Source organism: Mytilus trossulus, chromosome 9 (assembly GCF_036588685.1).
Source record: "Mytilus trossulus isolate FHL-02 chromosome 9, PNRI_Mtr1.1.1.hap1, whole genome shotgun sequence".
In the NCBI taxonomy this organism is placed as follows: Eukaryota; Metazoa; Mollusca; class Bivalvia; order Mytilida; family Mytilidae; genus Mytilus; species Mytilus trossulus.
In genome coordinates this window covers 8,834,828-8,848,908 of record NC_086381.1, presented here as the reverse complement: position 1 = coordinate 8,848,908, position 14,081 = coordinate 8,834,828, and the positions used below count along the sequence as shown (strand labels likewise).

Sequence of the window (14,081 nt, the reverse complement as noted above, 5' to 3'; positions counted from 1 at the left end):
CAGTATGAAGAGATCCATATTTATGCCAAAGTGGTGGACTCAGATCCCCATCTTATACTCCACATCTTTTTGCCAGTCCTTATTTTTGAATCAGCCTTTGCCATGGATTTTCATACCTTTGTTAAAACATTTGTACAAGTTGTTGTCCTGGCTATCCCTGGTCTTGGTGAGTAATTATAAAAGAGAGGAACAATAGAAAGACTACAATAATGTGTACATTTTTCAAATGCTTCAATTTGTATAATAAAAAAGTAAACTGTAAGTTGTGCATAACTTGAAGGGTCTGAAAAGGTGAACTTGTCTGTCAGACTTTAAAGATTTCACCAGCTGTGTATACTGTAAATACTTCTTTGTCTTTAATAATGTTTTAACAATGAGATTAGCAAAGTTTTTTTTGGAAAACTTCCATTTTTACTGAAACTTTTTTATCTTTTTCATTTAAGCCTTAAGTAAACATCCATTGGTGAATCTGAATTATATTAAGCTAAGAAAAAAAGTACCAAAAATTTATTTTCGACCAATTTGAAAAGGAAAAATTATGGAAATAATGTTTTTTTTTATTAAAGGTTATAACTTTGTCCTATTTTCATTATAATGGGGAAAAAGATATCTGTTTACATATGGAAGTCTTTTTTTCAGCTTTGGCATCCGTTTTCACGTGTTTGTTGGCCAGATATCTGTTTACATATGGATGGAATTGGAATGAAGGAATGATGTTTGGTTCTATACTCAGTGCCACTGATCCTGTGGCAGTTGTGGCATTACTTAGTGATCTAGGTATAGTGACGTATATATAGAAAATTTTTAAATTCCTGTGTAGGCTGTACATTTTCTAGAAGATATTTTTACCACCCATTATCACTATTATGACATTGAGTGTTATTGAAATCAGTCCCTCTTCTGTTATTGTGTGTAAGGGGAGCCACCTGACAGATATTTTTTCATAGTCATGATAGGGAACTAATAAAGCAGGAAAATGTTCTATCATTTTCATCCATTTTAATCTTGAATATATAATTAAAACCCTATGGAAATTTGGAAAAATATCTGGCTGGGTGAATTTCTTATTGAGTTCAGATATCATCATAATATCTCATTTCCTTCCATCATTCAATAGATTAGGGCATTTGTTTTCCCAAACACACATTTTTGAAATCTATGTTGAAAAATTCCCAGTATTTATTATTCATGATCAGGTTGCTTGCTGTGCAAGTTGAAAAAAAAAAAGAAAAAAGTGTACCTTTAAACTGACCCATATTAGCATTTGCTTTTGCATATTCATTGATTATATAACTATATTGATAATTACAAGATGTAGTAGAATTGTATAAATGCCATCTTTTTAATATTTCAGTAACAGTTACATACATTTTTCATTTTATGCATACCGGTACTTTTTACTCATAAATGAATTCACATCCATTTTTGGTCAAACATTAAAAAAATATGGAGTTTAAATCCTAATCCACTAGACTTAAGTCTGCCACCATATATCATTCTTATTTTAAGCATTCTCTAATAGTTCGGTTGTTTGCATAACATTCACGTATTAGGTTATATAAAGTTATCATATTTTCACAGGAAAATGAATTGAACATGATATTTTACATGTAAATTAAGGCGGAAAGGATTTATTCAAAAAAGTGCATGTGGCTTAATTTTTTTTACACATGGATAAAATCTGTTGATGGTTATTTTGATATTTATGCCAGCATGCCTATACGTTAAGAAAGATGATTAAAGTTGTTATTCTTTTTTACCAAAAGATACATTAACAGATTAAAATCATGTATTTTTTGTGAAAATGCATGTTTTTAGAGTTTTACTGACGAACATCCTGAACTGAAAATTTATTTCTCACATACTCTTAGATTAAAAGTTTTATGAAATTCAAAATAAAATGGAGATACAAGTATGTTGATGTGTCACTTTTGTGTCACTTTTGTAAAGAAAATATGATATAAGAAAGTTTAAGTAGTACAGAAGAGTTGAAAAGTTTATAATCTTTTACACAAATTAGCATAGATGAATTTACATAATTACATCTGTTACACTTAATATAAATTATTATAACTCTAAATATATATATATTATCATTATTATGTATTGTTATTATTAAATGGTTTGAAAAGAATTTTATTAAAAATAACACCTCACTCTCAGGCCAAAACAGGGTCAACTAAATAAAAGAATCTATGAGGCCACCACACAAATATAGTGGCAAAAGTGATAAAGATAGTTTCAACTCTCAAAGCTCACTTTTCACTTTAACCCTTTCCTCCATAATGACGCCTTTTGACGCCACCCCCTTTACTACATAATGACGCCTTTTGACGCCACCCCCTTTACTACATAATGACGCCTTTTGACGCCACCCCCTTTACTACATAATGACGCCTTTTGACGCCTGTTTTGTACCTCGGTTGAAATGCTTTAACTACAAAATGTCAGTATCTGACCTAATAAAATTTGTATCCAATATGAAAAGGATATTCATAAGAATATCTGACTTCAATTTATTTGATGAAATATTTGTTTTTTGAAATGCATTAAAGGGAAACTTCGCAAAAAAATCAGAAATTGATATTATGTCCATTCTGTATAAAAATGCTCAAATTTATAAATATTAAAGTTTTATTCTGCTAGATAAGAGATCACCATCGATTTTAAATTTTGAGTATCAGTTCTTTGCGTTCCGCCATTTTGTTATCTTGTCCAAATAAAAATCACGATATGTCTATAAACCACAAAGAAACAAAACTACAGTAACCGATGTAGTCGTAATTACGTGTCGATATCTTGTCAATCGTACGGTTGTTTTATCTGACTAACTAACTTGATTCGGAAAATGTTCTTATTTTTTTAATAACCATATAGTCTGTTATTTTTAAACTGTTAATATTGGAATTAGTTAAAAAGTCAAAGTTCAAATCATAAATAAGTGTTCCGTGAAAATTGTTTTCGAAAATCTAATTCGTTCATAATTCTTTAAAGTAATATACTTTATTCAAATAAATTAGGATATTCGCTCCACTGATCACCCGCATGGCTTAAGGTATTACTCCCAAAGGTATTGTGAGGGGTGTAAGGTGACACGTCCAGGTATTCAAGCGATTTCCTGTCGGGCTTGCAAGTTTATGCATCGTTTCACTTCTGTAGGTATTGATCAGTGTACATGGCCGATAACTTATAACTTTCCATTTTGAACTATCAGGTGCATGTATAATATACATCTCTGTCTTGCGTGTCCGAAAGTGATATACTATACTTGTCATTACTTAACTCATACCCTTGTTTATAAATAAAATTTCTGATGTAAAGAATATTATTTATAAAAAAAAAAAATGATACAAAAAAATTTTTAAAAATCAGAGACTATTATATGTCTCTGGGAAAATGTAATATTTACTCGTTGTCAATAGTAAAGGACATAGTTGGATCATTCCAGAAATGTTGATTAAAAAAATGTGCGCACTTGTCGACGATTCGTTTATACGCCTGGATAGAAAGTTACGGAACTACAGCGCAATTTAAAATATATACATATAAGAAAGAAACATGCATTTTGTGCAAACAGTATGTAATCATCCAATTCGATAGACTATTATATACCAAAAGAAGAAGAAGAAGAGGACTAATTTGATTTAAATACAGGTCGATCTATAACTTGCTTTGGTTCATCGAAGTTATGAACATAGTAAAATCACAGATTTATATATCTATTAGATTGTTCTCGAATAAAGAAAGAAATTCGTCATCTCCACAATTGTTCCGACATATGCAACTGGACGTACACTAATAATACCCGAGGGATGTGAATATTTTCTAGGAAAGCTATTGATCGAGTATTAAAGTTTCAAATCATTTTCGGGATTTATTTCTTTCTTGATATTCAATGACAGCAAATTTAAAGAATAAACTGCTTGTCAGATATTTGTCCGCTTTAGGGGTATTCTTGCCAGTTGAACAGACTTATAATTACATTAAAAAATAGGGAAAGATGACATTAAATTCGTTGTCTTTTGTTTTTAAACATCTTTGGTCAAATAGTTATTTAAAAGTATTATACGTTGTGAGACGAAGACTATTTTAATAAGGACGTCCCCGATTATGATTAAATTTGGTTGACGTTTTTCCCACTTGATAAAGAATATCTATTCGTAATTTTTCGATTCCATACCAAGAAGACCTTAAATTTGCTGTCATTTTTTTTTTAAACTTCTCAAGTACAAAAGTATTTTTTCTTTAATCGTTCATATTATAATCCGCTTCGGTAGAGTTATCTTCAGTGAGTTCCAGTTATTACTTTGTACGTGGCTTTTAAAAAGTCTAAATCTAAGTGTTCTCATTTATTTATTTGCCTAATAAAGACAAATAAAAATACTTTGGTAAAGCTATTTTTAATTTCTAAGTTCTCCTTTTTATTAGACATCAATCAAGGACAAAAGATGTAAATCATTTCAATCGGACATATGAATTAAGTTTCCCGTCTTTAACCGAAAATTGTGTATTTCTTAGTAAATTAACTTATTTGAATTCAAATAAATAATAGCACCAAACATAATTAAATAATTCCACGGCTATCAATTTTTATTTGTCACCAACTTGAATATATATTTTAAATATGTGTATTGAATGCTCCCTTGTCTTATAATTCACTGATCCGAATAGACAGTCACACCTGGCAATGTGTGCCCGAGAGGCGTGGTTAAATACAGATGTGCAAATAACAATTTACCTTTCAACAAGCCATCTACGAGTATTGCCACAGAACCGTGAATACACACATCGTATCAACCAAGTCATAGCAGAGATAGTAAAAGGTCAATAGGAGGACACCAACATATTGTCTTTACAGATTATTGTACTTTACTTTATTCACCTTATCAGTCCGAAAATACATTAATTAAATATAAATTTATAACTTTTTGTGTTGTCTACAAAAATAATTTGAATATATACGTTTAACATAGAAAATTTATCTCATGAATATGTACAATTGAACGTATGTGCGTTTTATCTTCTTTTTATCGAATGGTTATTAGATAAAGCATAAGTCATCGGCGCGCTTACGATTACGTTAAAATATGATTAAAAACTAAGACTTTTAATGATTGTATTTTAAATCCTGGCATGCAAAAACCAGGAGAAAACGTCACGACCTACAGGAAGTAGTTAATATTTTTTCATTAAATATTGAATTTCTCCTTTATTACTGCACATATAGCGATAAAACTTTGTGAATATATATATTATGTCATAATGAACATATTTAAACCATAAGTAAAAAATCGTGAATTTTCCCTTTAATAATTTAAACATGAGTATTTTATTTTTAAAGAAAAAATCCTATGCGAATCCAGCATGTAAAAAAAATATTCCATGGAGGAAAGGGTTAATCAAAAGTACAGATTTATTTGCTGTATACTAAGGTTTAAGTGCACAAATGCACTTTATCAGATACTTTTGAATAGGTTAGGTATATATAAACAAATTACAGTATATATTTTAAATATGAATATATATGCTAACAGATTTAGAAACAGGCATCACAATGTGTTATTCCCTGCTTTCAAAAAGTGGTGGTATACTGTTTTTCCTCTGTTAAACTTTAGTTTCAATCTGGGCTGTTCCATTAAAACATTCATGGTACCCTGGGACAGAAAAGACATTTAAAAAATGGGTTACCACCTAAAGAGGCAATCTAAAATTTCTGAATTTGGCCAGTATTTAGACGAACTCCCTTGTCCAAATTATGACTTTATGTGCATATTAAAAGAGTACTTTGTCTAGAATTGAACATAAAGAAGGTAATGGGTGGTCAGAAATTGAATTAATCATAGTTTATATGATATTTAAGCTATGATGTGAACATTAAAAGAAATAAATTATGACTTATATGATCAGGTGCCTCAAAGAAACTAGCAATGGTGATTGAGGGAGAGTCTCTTCTCAACGATGGTGCAGCAATCGTGTTCTTTAATGTGTTCCTCAAGCTGACCACAGAAGATTCTGGAATTTCAGGTAAATAATATAAAGAACATGTATAATTGTTATAGATTGTTATAGAGAGATATTATAGGAGATCATGTTATATCTTTAGAAACAATAAATATTGATTTCATCACCTCAACTAATGTTTTTCAATGCATTTTTTTCTGTTTGAACTTTTCATGCAAAATTAGATAGTAAGAAATTTAATTTTTGTTCTATGATTCAGATTGTAAGTCCATGGGAATTTTATAGGCTTATCAATGATAGAGGTTCAATGTGTTATTTTTGGCCTTCAGTCTGAAGACCTATTATTGTGTCAAAAATATGAGATAAAAAATGAGCAATGGTACCAGAAGTAATTGATTATACTGTATAAAAGAAACTAAGTCATTTAAGCATTTCTCCAATTATTACAATGAAAAGAAGTCCATTTTAGATAGCTGAATTGATATTGCTTGCATAAGAAATTATTATCACATATTTTTAACTTGCCATCAAACCAGCTTTTGCCATGTTACCATGTTACAGTTACACTTCCCTCCTTATTTAGCTTTTAACTTGCTTTTACATTTATATGATCTTTTATATAATATTTTTGAGCCTTATTTGGTCTATATCCCTATGATAAGGTTTGTAATGGATTATGCTCAATTCTCTGGACTTTTTACTGATGAGGTCTGCAATGTAAACAATACCTCAAGGCTTACCATACTTGGCAAAGCAATTTGACCAAGATAACTTGGCAAGCTAGTAACAATGCTGCTCAGCTCATTTAAATGGTTCTCAAAAGCATTTAGTTGAAAAAAAATCACCTGATTTTAATACGTTTTCAAAGTTTAGTTTTTAGTGTGGTTATAACATGCATAATGATTTTTTCGTAAAATCACACATTTTTGTTGATTTTGATTTTAATAGCAAAATGTACATTGTTAAAAGAATGCATAATTGTATGCTTGAAGGTAAAATTGATTAAAAAAAAATGAAGATAATGGTGTTATAACATTATAGAGTTAGAGTTTTCTATTACATTGCCATTAATTTTAAACAAAGAAATGCTGTCATACACAGAGCTATGGATAAGGGACTAAATTTTGTTACCAAAAAATAAGGGTTGTCACTCACTTCTTGACCATGTTGTCTTGACCTTTAAGAAATTTAAATGGTTAGTTCAGTCTGATTTAAACTTATTTCTGCATTACAATGTTACTAAAGGGCAAACAGATTTACCCTTGTCCGTCTATATCATACATCATATAAGTCCTTTGAAGTTCCTCCATAGGTAAAACTAATTCACAATATCATACAGTTTGGGCCAATACCAGCTTTATATATATTTCCAATTCAGATTAAATATGTTTAGGGAAAAAAACTGGACAGCTCAAATTCAAATTTGATAGAAATTTAACAATTGTGACTTCATATTAGGAATTTATATATTTAATACTTCTATAAATTTCTTGATAATTTCATACTTCCTTTGAACACTATTCTAAGTTCTATTATATTCTATTCTATAGTATCATATAAATAAAAAAAAGTTTAAATGACTATTAGATATAAAGAAGAAAGTCGGTTGCATGAGATTTGAAAGAGATTTATAAGATTTTCAAATCTAATATCTTTGATCTACCATATATACATATCTTTTCTTTGTCCTCTTTTACAGATATTCAATCTAAAGGTATAAACAATTTGATGTTTTGTTTAAATTTCTGTTGAAAATGAAATTTAGGTTAAAAATTTATGTTAAAAGTTTTAAGTTTTTTCATGTCTGTGTGTACATCTGTTAGTTCTGTATTGGGTAAAAGATTTTGCTTAATGTAGATGATGAACATATTAACTGTAAAACTTACTACATGATATAAACTGTTTGATATGTATGCCAAATAAGGTTTCAACCCAGACTTCACATTTTACTGGGGAAAATGTTTATGAAATGTTTAATAAATATGTCATATTATGAAAACAAGCAGTAAAGGAGATATTTGGTAAAGTCCTGAACCAATTTACATACACTAAGTAATTGGACCCAGGATTTGGTAAAGTCCTGAACCAATTTACATACACTCAGTAATTGGACCCAGGATTCAGTGTTTTCTTAGACATGTTGAAGCTTTTAATGTTTACATACTAAGGACTTGATTTGTAGATTTTCAGTAGTCCAGCTCAAAATGAAAAGGACCTTCTGTTTCCTTGTACTGTCTAGCTGTTCCTTTTTTGTTATCTTATATTTATATTTTAGCACTGATCTTTATTATTTATGTTCTTGAAACTTTTACTTATATAGAAATAGGTAAGATTTTTTTCTATGAGATTTTAGCTGAAAACATTGCTTGCTTATTTGATGGGTAGAATGGGTATTTTTTGGTAGATATCAAAGCATTAGCATTGGAAATAGCTGTGTTTTAAGACAGACTTAATTATAACCAGAAAGCTATTTGTTTGCTCGATAATATTATTTGTATAGAGTTGCTTGTAATAATGTATGAAAATGACTGAGGGTTGTAGTTCAGACTTCAGGATTGAATTTTCTAAAGTTTGTTGCAAATTATCTAATGCATGACTTTTCTTTGACTAAAAAGGTGTAGAGCATGATGCATCAATTGATATATAGACGTTATAATTATTTTTAAGCTGCACAGCATGTTTTGCCTTTCATTATTTGAATTTTAAATGTTATGGGAGGTAACATAAACATAATTTTAAAAATATTTATCTTGAAAAGGTCAGTCGTGAAAGAAACAGTTATTTCTCTAATAATCCTTTTAAAAAATCAATTCATATGCAGAACATTGTACGTATGATTTGTTTTTACATTTTTTATATAATGATCAGGGATTAATTTTTGTTATTATATTGTAATACATAAATACAAGATTTTGTGCAGTCATACACATGATGATGCATAAATCTGTTTACTTCCTAATACAACATGCAGGCATTAATACAGTTTTAAAAGATTGTATAAATTCTTCAAAAGTCCAAGCTGTGAAAATTGATTTTGTATTTACTACAGACATAGTGAAGAGCTTGCAGTATAATTACCACGATTTACTAGCATCTGTCAAAAAGTTTTCCCTGACCTAAAATGAAATTTTATAGTTATATTATTTTTGCATGAATAAGCAAATCTATAATTAGTGCAGCGACAAGGTGATCTGTGAATGTATAATTTATTAGGGTAGTTTTGTGTACTGCATGTTCGTAGAAATTTGATTAACTTTTTAATTCTATTCTTACTTATAAAATACTATTACTAGAGACTCGTGAAAGAAAAAATAAAATACTATTACTAGACACTCATGAAAGAAAAATGTGTCACATGTTGTTTATTTATGTTGTTTTTTTGGTTTTAAAACGATAAAGTTGTCTCATTTTATACAATTTCTATTATATAATGCTTTATAATTATCAGTTTATGTCCTGCAGCAAATATTTCATACAGATTCAGGACAAAAGAGTATCTAAAATACATTAGTTCATTAAATGACTAACAGCAAAGTCATGAGTCTTTCAAATCTGATGAAAAAGCATATCTTTTAAAGATCGAAAATGTAATGTAAATATGTATATTTTATTTTGATATTTGATTTGACAATAATAATAATTTTAATAATAATGAAAAAGACAGACACTCAACAAAGCAAAGTTATCCATATAAACTTAAAAGTTAATATGAATATCATGATTTGTCTAATTCAATCAACTTGAGTCAGTGCATAAAATTTAAACATTAAAAGAAGAAATTACCAAAGATTGAATTTTAAACACCAATTATTATAAATAAGATATGTTACAGAACTACAATAACTGTCTGTGAACAGATAGATTGACAATATTTGTTCAACCAGGATGAGATATATATTTCACACCTGTTCCCTTATTTTTAAGAAAGACTAAGCAAAATTTTTTTTTTACTGCTTTTCAATGAAGTTTTATAAAATGAATACATGTATCAACTTTCTTCTTTTTTGTAGGTGGAGAAATAGTGCTTTACTTCTTACAAGTAGCTCTCTTAGGACCTCTATGGGGCTACGTCATGGCAAAATGTACTTTATTTTTCCTGTCCAGAGTTTTCAACGATGCTTTAATAGAAATCACAATCACATTAGCTTCCACATACCTAACATACTATATTGGTAAGATAAATTTAGAATAGAAATAAAAGATGTGGGGTATAACTTTTTGTAATAGGTCAAAACCAGAGATTAAGTGACCTTGAAATATATTGGGAACATGTATGAATTTCTCTTTAAATCAATCTTCAATTGTTTATTTTATTTTTTTAGCATTTCATCAAAAATGTTCATCAACATCAGTTGTTGAAACAGAAGACAGAATATCCATATATTGAAAATATGAGATGCATAGATAGTTGGGTGGCTGTTAAATATACAGGGGAAATTTAAATGCATATTTGGGACAAGAACATGTGAATTTAATATGTTTATTAGTTTTGCTGTCTACTCAACCAACACTTTGAACTGTACTTTTAACATACTAGTTCTCAAATAGAAGAATTATAACTCCAAAATTACCAGCCATTATTTTTAAATCTTAAATGCTGCATGCGTAAGAAAGTAGCAGGAAATACAAAATTATAAACTAATAAGAAAATAGAGGGGTAAAATATAATCTCGGAAAAAGTGTGAGAAATAGCTATAAATTTGAATGCCCATATTTAGGTATTAGATAAAGTATGAAAATTGTCTGTCATGTTTCCTGCAGTTTTGAAACAACCTGCTTGATGATTGGGTGGCAATTGTTTCATGAGCACTGCCATTCAATTTACTTGTATCAATACCCTCATTAGTTATATAAGTCATGCATGACTGCAAGGATTATGATCCTTGAAATGGCTAAATTGCTATTTATTTGGCATAATGTATTAGGAGATATAAACTAGGGCATCTGCCATCACATTAAAATCACTTTGAAAATTTAGCAGTTTCCGGAGTATGTCATTACAAATTAAGTTGCCTTTTCCTCAATACAGTTCAATTGTCATGATGGTACTGGTATTAAGTGCCATTCTGCCTAAGAATACGGCAGTGGTAAAAACATGACAAAAAAAACCCACCCAATTTGACATTGATTTTAGTTTATAATATGTAGTTATGCACAAAAATAACATTTATTTCTGTTCTCTGTTCTGGTAATAGAAGATACAATTTGGTTAAATTGCACTAGAAATTAATGAATAAGGGGAGATAACTCTGTAATTTGCTATCATTCTAACCAATTTTCTAACTAAGTTATTTGATATTACCAGACACACACGAACAAATACTGTAAATTCAGAAATTAATGCGAGGTTTTTATTATTGCGAAAAATGCGACTGAGTTGTAAACGCAATAATTTAAAATCGCAATTTGAAATATTTTTTATGAAATTAGGATTTTTCTCAAAATCGTAAAAGTTAAAATCGCATTTAAGTCTAAAATGACAAAATCGCAATAATAAATGCACGCAATAATTTCTGAATTTACAGTAACTAATAATTTTTAACTCAGGATGATGGTTAGTATTAATTAACATGATAAGCTCAGTGGGTTTTTTCTGATCATGTTTTGATTTTTACCTAAATTACCTGATTATTACAAAGACTGGCACTTAAGTAAATGATGTATGAGCGTGATAAGAATTAATACACCCTCAAATGTTTTAATGGAATGATGTGGTTTTCCTCAGTTTAATTGATAAATCAGTGTTTATGCTTTGTGAGAAAATAACCTTGATATTTAATAATTGGAATTAATGAAGAAAAACCAAGCGACACCAAAATCTGACATTTTAAATAGCCTTGATATTTCTTGTATTTATTTTATTTTAGGAGAAGAATTTTTGAAAGTGTCTGGAGTGTTGGCAGTTGTGGTACTTGGCGTCAGAATGTCTGCAGAGAAAACAATGATCAGTCCAGAGGTGGAGAAATTCTTACACAGGTGAAATACCAGATGTATCACTCTGCATCTATTGCAAAACATGCAAAATACTTGAAACTTTAAGAAAATATCATAACTTTTTATGTCATGTAAATTAAATATCACCCATGCCATGTAAACATGCTGTCCTTGAACCCTAAATAACCTTTTCATCAAAGAGTTTTGTTCTTTTTAGAAATTGATTATTTTCGACAGGTTTGGTATTTTATGTAATTAAATTTCTTCAGTGATTAAAAGCTGACAAGGAGTCTGTTTCACATGTCAGTAATTTCAAAAATTTAATTACAATGAAAAAAAAACTTAATTAAATGAGGTGAATATTTTAGATTTGAAATTTTTGGAAAGATTGCAAATTGAACTAAGTAATTTTTGAATTCAATATCATGAAACAAATTTTGAAATGCTCTATGTTGATTCAAGACTGCAGCTAACCATGAAAAATTATTCTACACATTAAGTTTTCAAAATTTGTGCTTTTATAAGGTTTACCTTTTGGTCAATTATATCCAAATAGAAGAGGGACATTGGGATGCAAATTTTCATAATATCAGTTTAATAGTTTTAAATATTAATATGAATAAGTTTTCAAATTTGAAATAGGTTGATTAGTCAGGTGGAAAAAACTTAATGTTGAACATAAAATTTACTTTTCGGTTGAATCTACCCTGAAAGAGTGGAACATTGAGATTCCAGCATTCCTTTATTATCAATTTTCGATAATTTATGATGAATTGAAAACACTTTTAAAACTGGAAAAGATTGATTAATCAGTTGGAAAAGAAATTTGAATATCAAACAATTGATTTTATGGTCAATTTTATCAAATAAAGATCCAAGCGTTCCCAAATTACATTTTTACATTTAGGGATTTATGATTCTCCAAAAAGAGACATGCAGTTTTTAAGCTGTCTATGCTTGTAGAATTAACTTTGCTTCAGATGAGAGAAAAAGATATTTTTCTAAGTGATCATTCCCTTCCTAATAAATTGAATTTGCAAAATGTGCTGTAGAATTTTATTTAATTCTGGTTTACAAAAATTTCATAATTTCCTGGGCCCTTTATAATATATATATTGAAGGGAGAGGGGGTTTTGAGAAGCTGAAGTTGAAATTTGCCTGATTATGAAAAAATTGCACTTTCGCTCAATCTTACAAACAACTAGACCTAATTCAAATAAATTTCATAACATTTTGCTTTGTATATTTTAGATTTTGGGAAACCCTAGCCTATATAGCTAACACGTTGATCTTCATCATAGTTGGCATGGTGATATCAGAGAAGGCCATATTTGAAATTCATGGATTAGATTGGTTTTACATGTTCTCGCTGTATTTTGGAGTTTTTGTTATCAGGTAATATTAATTTGAAATATAGGAATTATTGGTAGAATTATAAGTGTTAGTCCCTTCTGTGACACAGTAATGAAAATGAACCTTATTTGTCCTCTGGTGTTGACGTTGAAGTGCTTCAAACATTTGTTAAAAAAGTTTGTAATGAGGTCAGTTAAGAAAAGAATTAATGATTACCGGTAGTTATAATGGTATTTTTATCATGTCATTTGAATCTTATTTCCATCATTTCAACTTTTGCATTATACAACAAACTATCAAAATTAAAAACAGGCAAGTCATATTTCTGTGTCAACAGTTTTAGTTGTAAGTTATTGCATTGTAGAACTACAAGCAACTCCAAATGTGCATAGTTTATCCTAAATCCAAGAAAAATTGATTCACTCTAATGACAATTGTCATATCTGTTTAAAAACTAGCAATATATTGTATAGCGCCTGAATGCCCACAATTGCTTCAGTTATTCCCTTTATAATCAACCCACCAATTTTTCCCACCAGGAGGAGTGGCAGCCCTACCCCCACCTTGATGCACCTATGTGTAGTGATAAACTATTCTTTTTACATTGCAGAGGTCTTGTGATAGCTATATTTAGTCCTATATTACGCCACACTGGATATGGTATGTCATGGAAGGAAGGTATAGTGATGACATGGGGAGGATTACGGGGTGCTGTAAGTCTGGCGCTAGCATTACAAGTGGCACACCATGATACAATTGACCAGGAGAGAGTAGGAGTCAGGGTAAATAGTTTCCAAGTTTTATGTAGGTAACCAAGAGAGGTAGTTAATTTT

The 14,081-nt window shown here is 29.5% G+C and overlaps 1 protein-coding gene across 1 annotated transcript in view; it reads left to right on the top strand.

Moving 5' to 3' along the window:
• The first annotated feature begins 644 nt into the window (after positions 1–644).
• Positions 645–14,081, top strand: part of LOC134685070 (sodium/hydrogen exchanger 10-like) — a 52,426-nt gene continuing 38,989 nt past the window's right edge. The window contains exons 1-7 of the mRNA XM_063544455.1: positions 645–777; positions 5,908–6,024; positions 7,661–7,675; positions 9,972–10,133; positions 11,829–11,937; positions 13,147–13,290; positions 13,859–14,030. Of these exons, the coding sequence (XP_063400525.1) occupies positions 711–777; positions 5,908–6,024; positions 7,661–7,675; positions 9,972–10,133; positions 11,829–11,937; positions 13,147–13,290; positions 13,859–14,030 (786 nt within the window). The 5' untranslated portion in view covers positions 645–710. The remainder of the gene's footprint in view (positions 778–5,907; positions 6,025–7,660; positions 7,676–9,971; positions 10,134–11,828; positions 11,938–13,146; positions 13,291–13,858; positions 14,031–14,081) is intronic.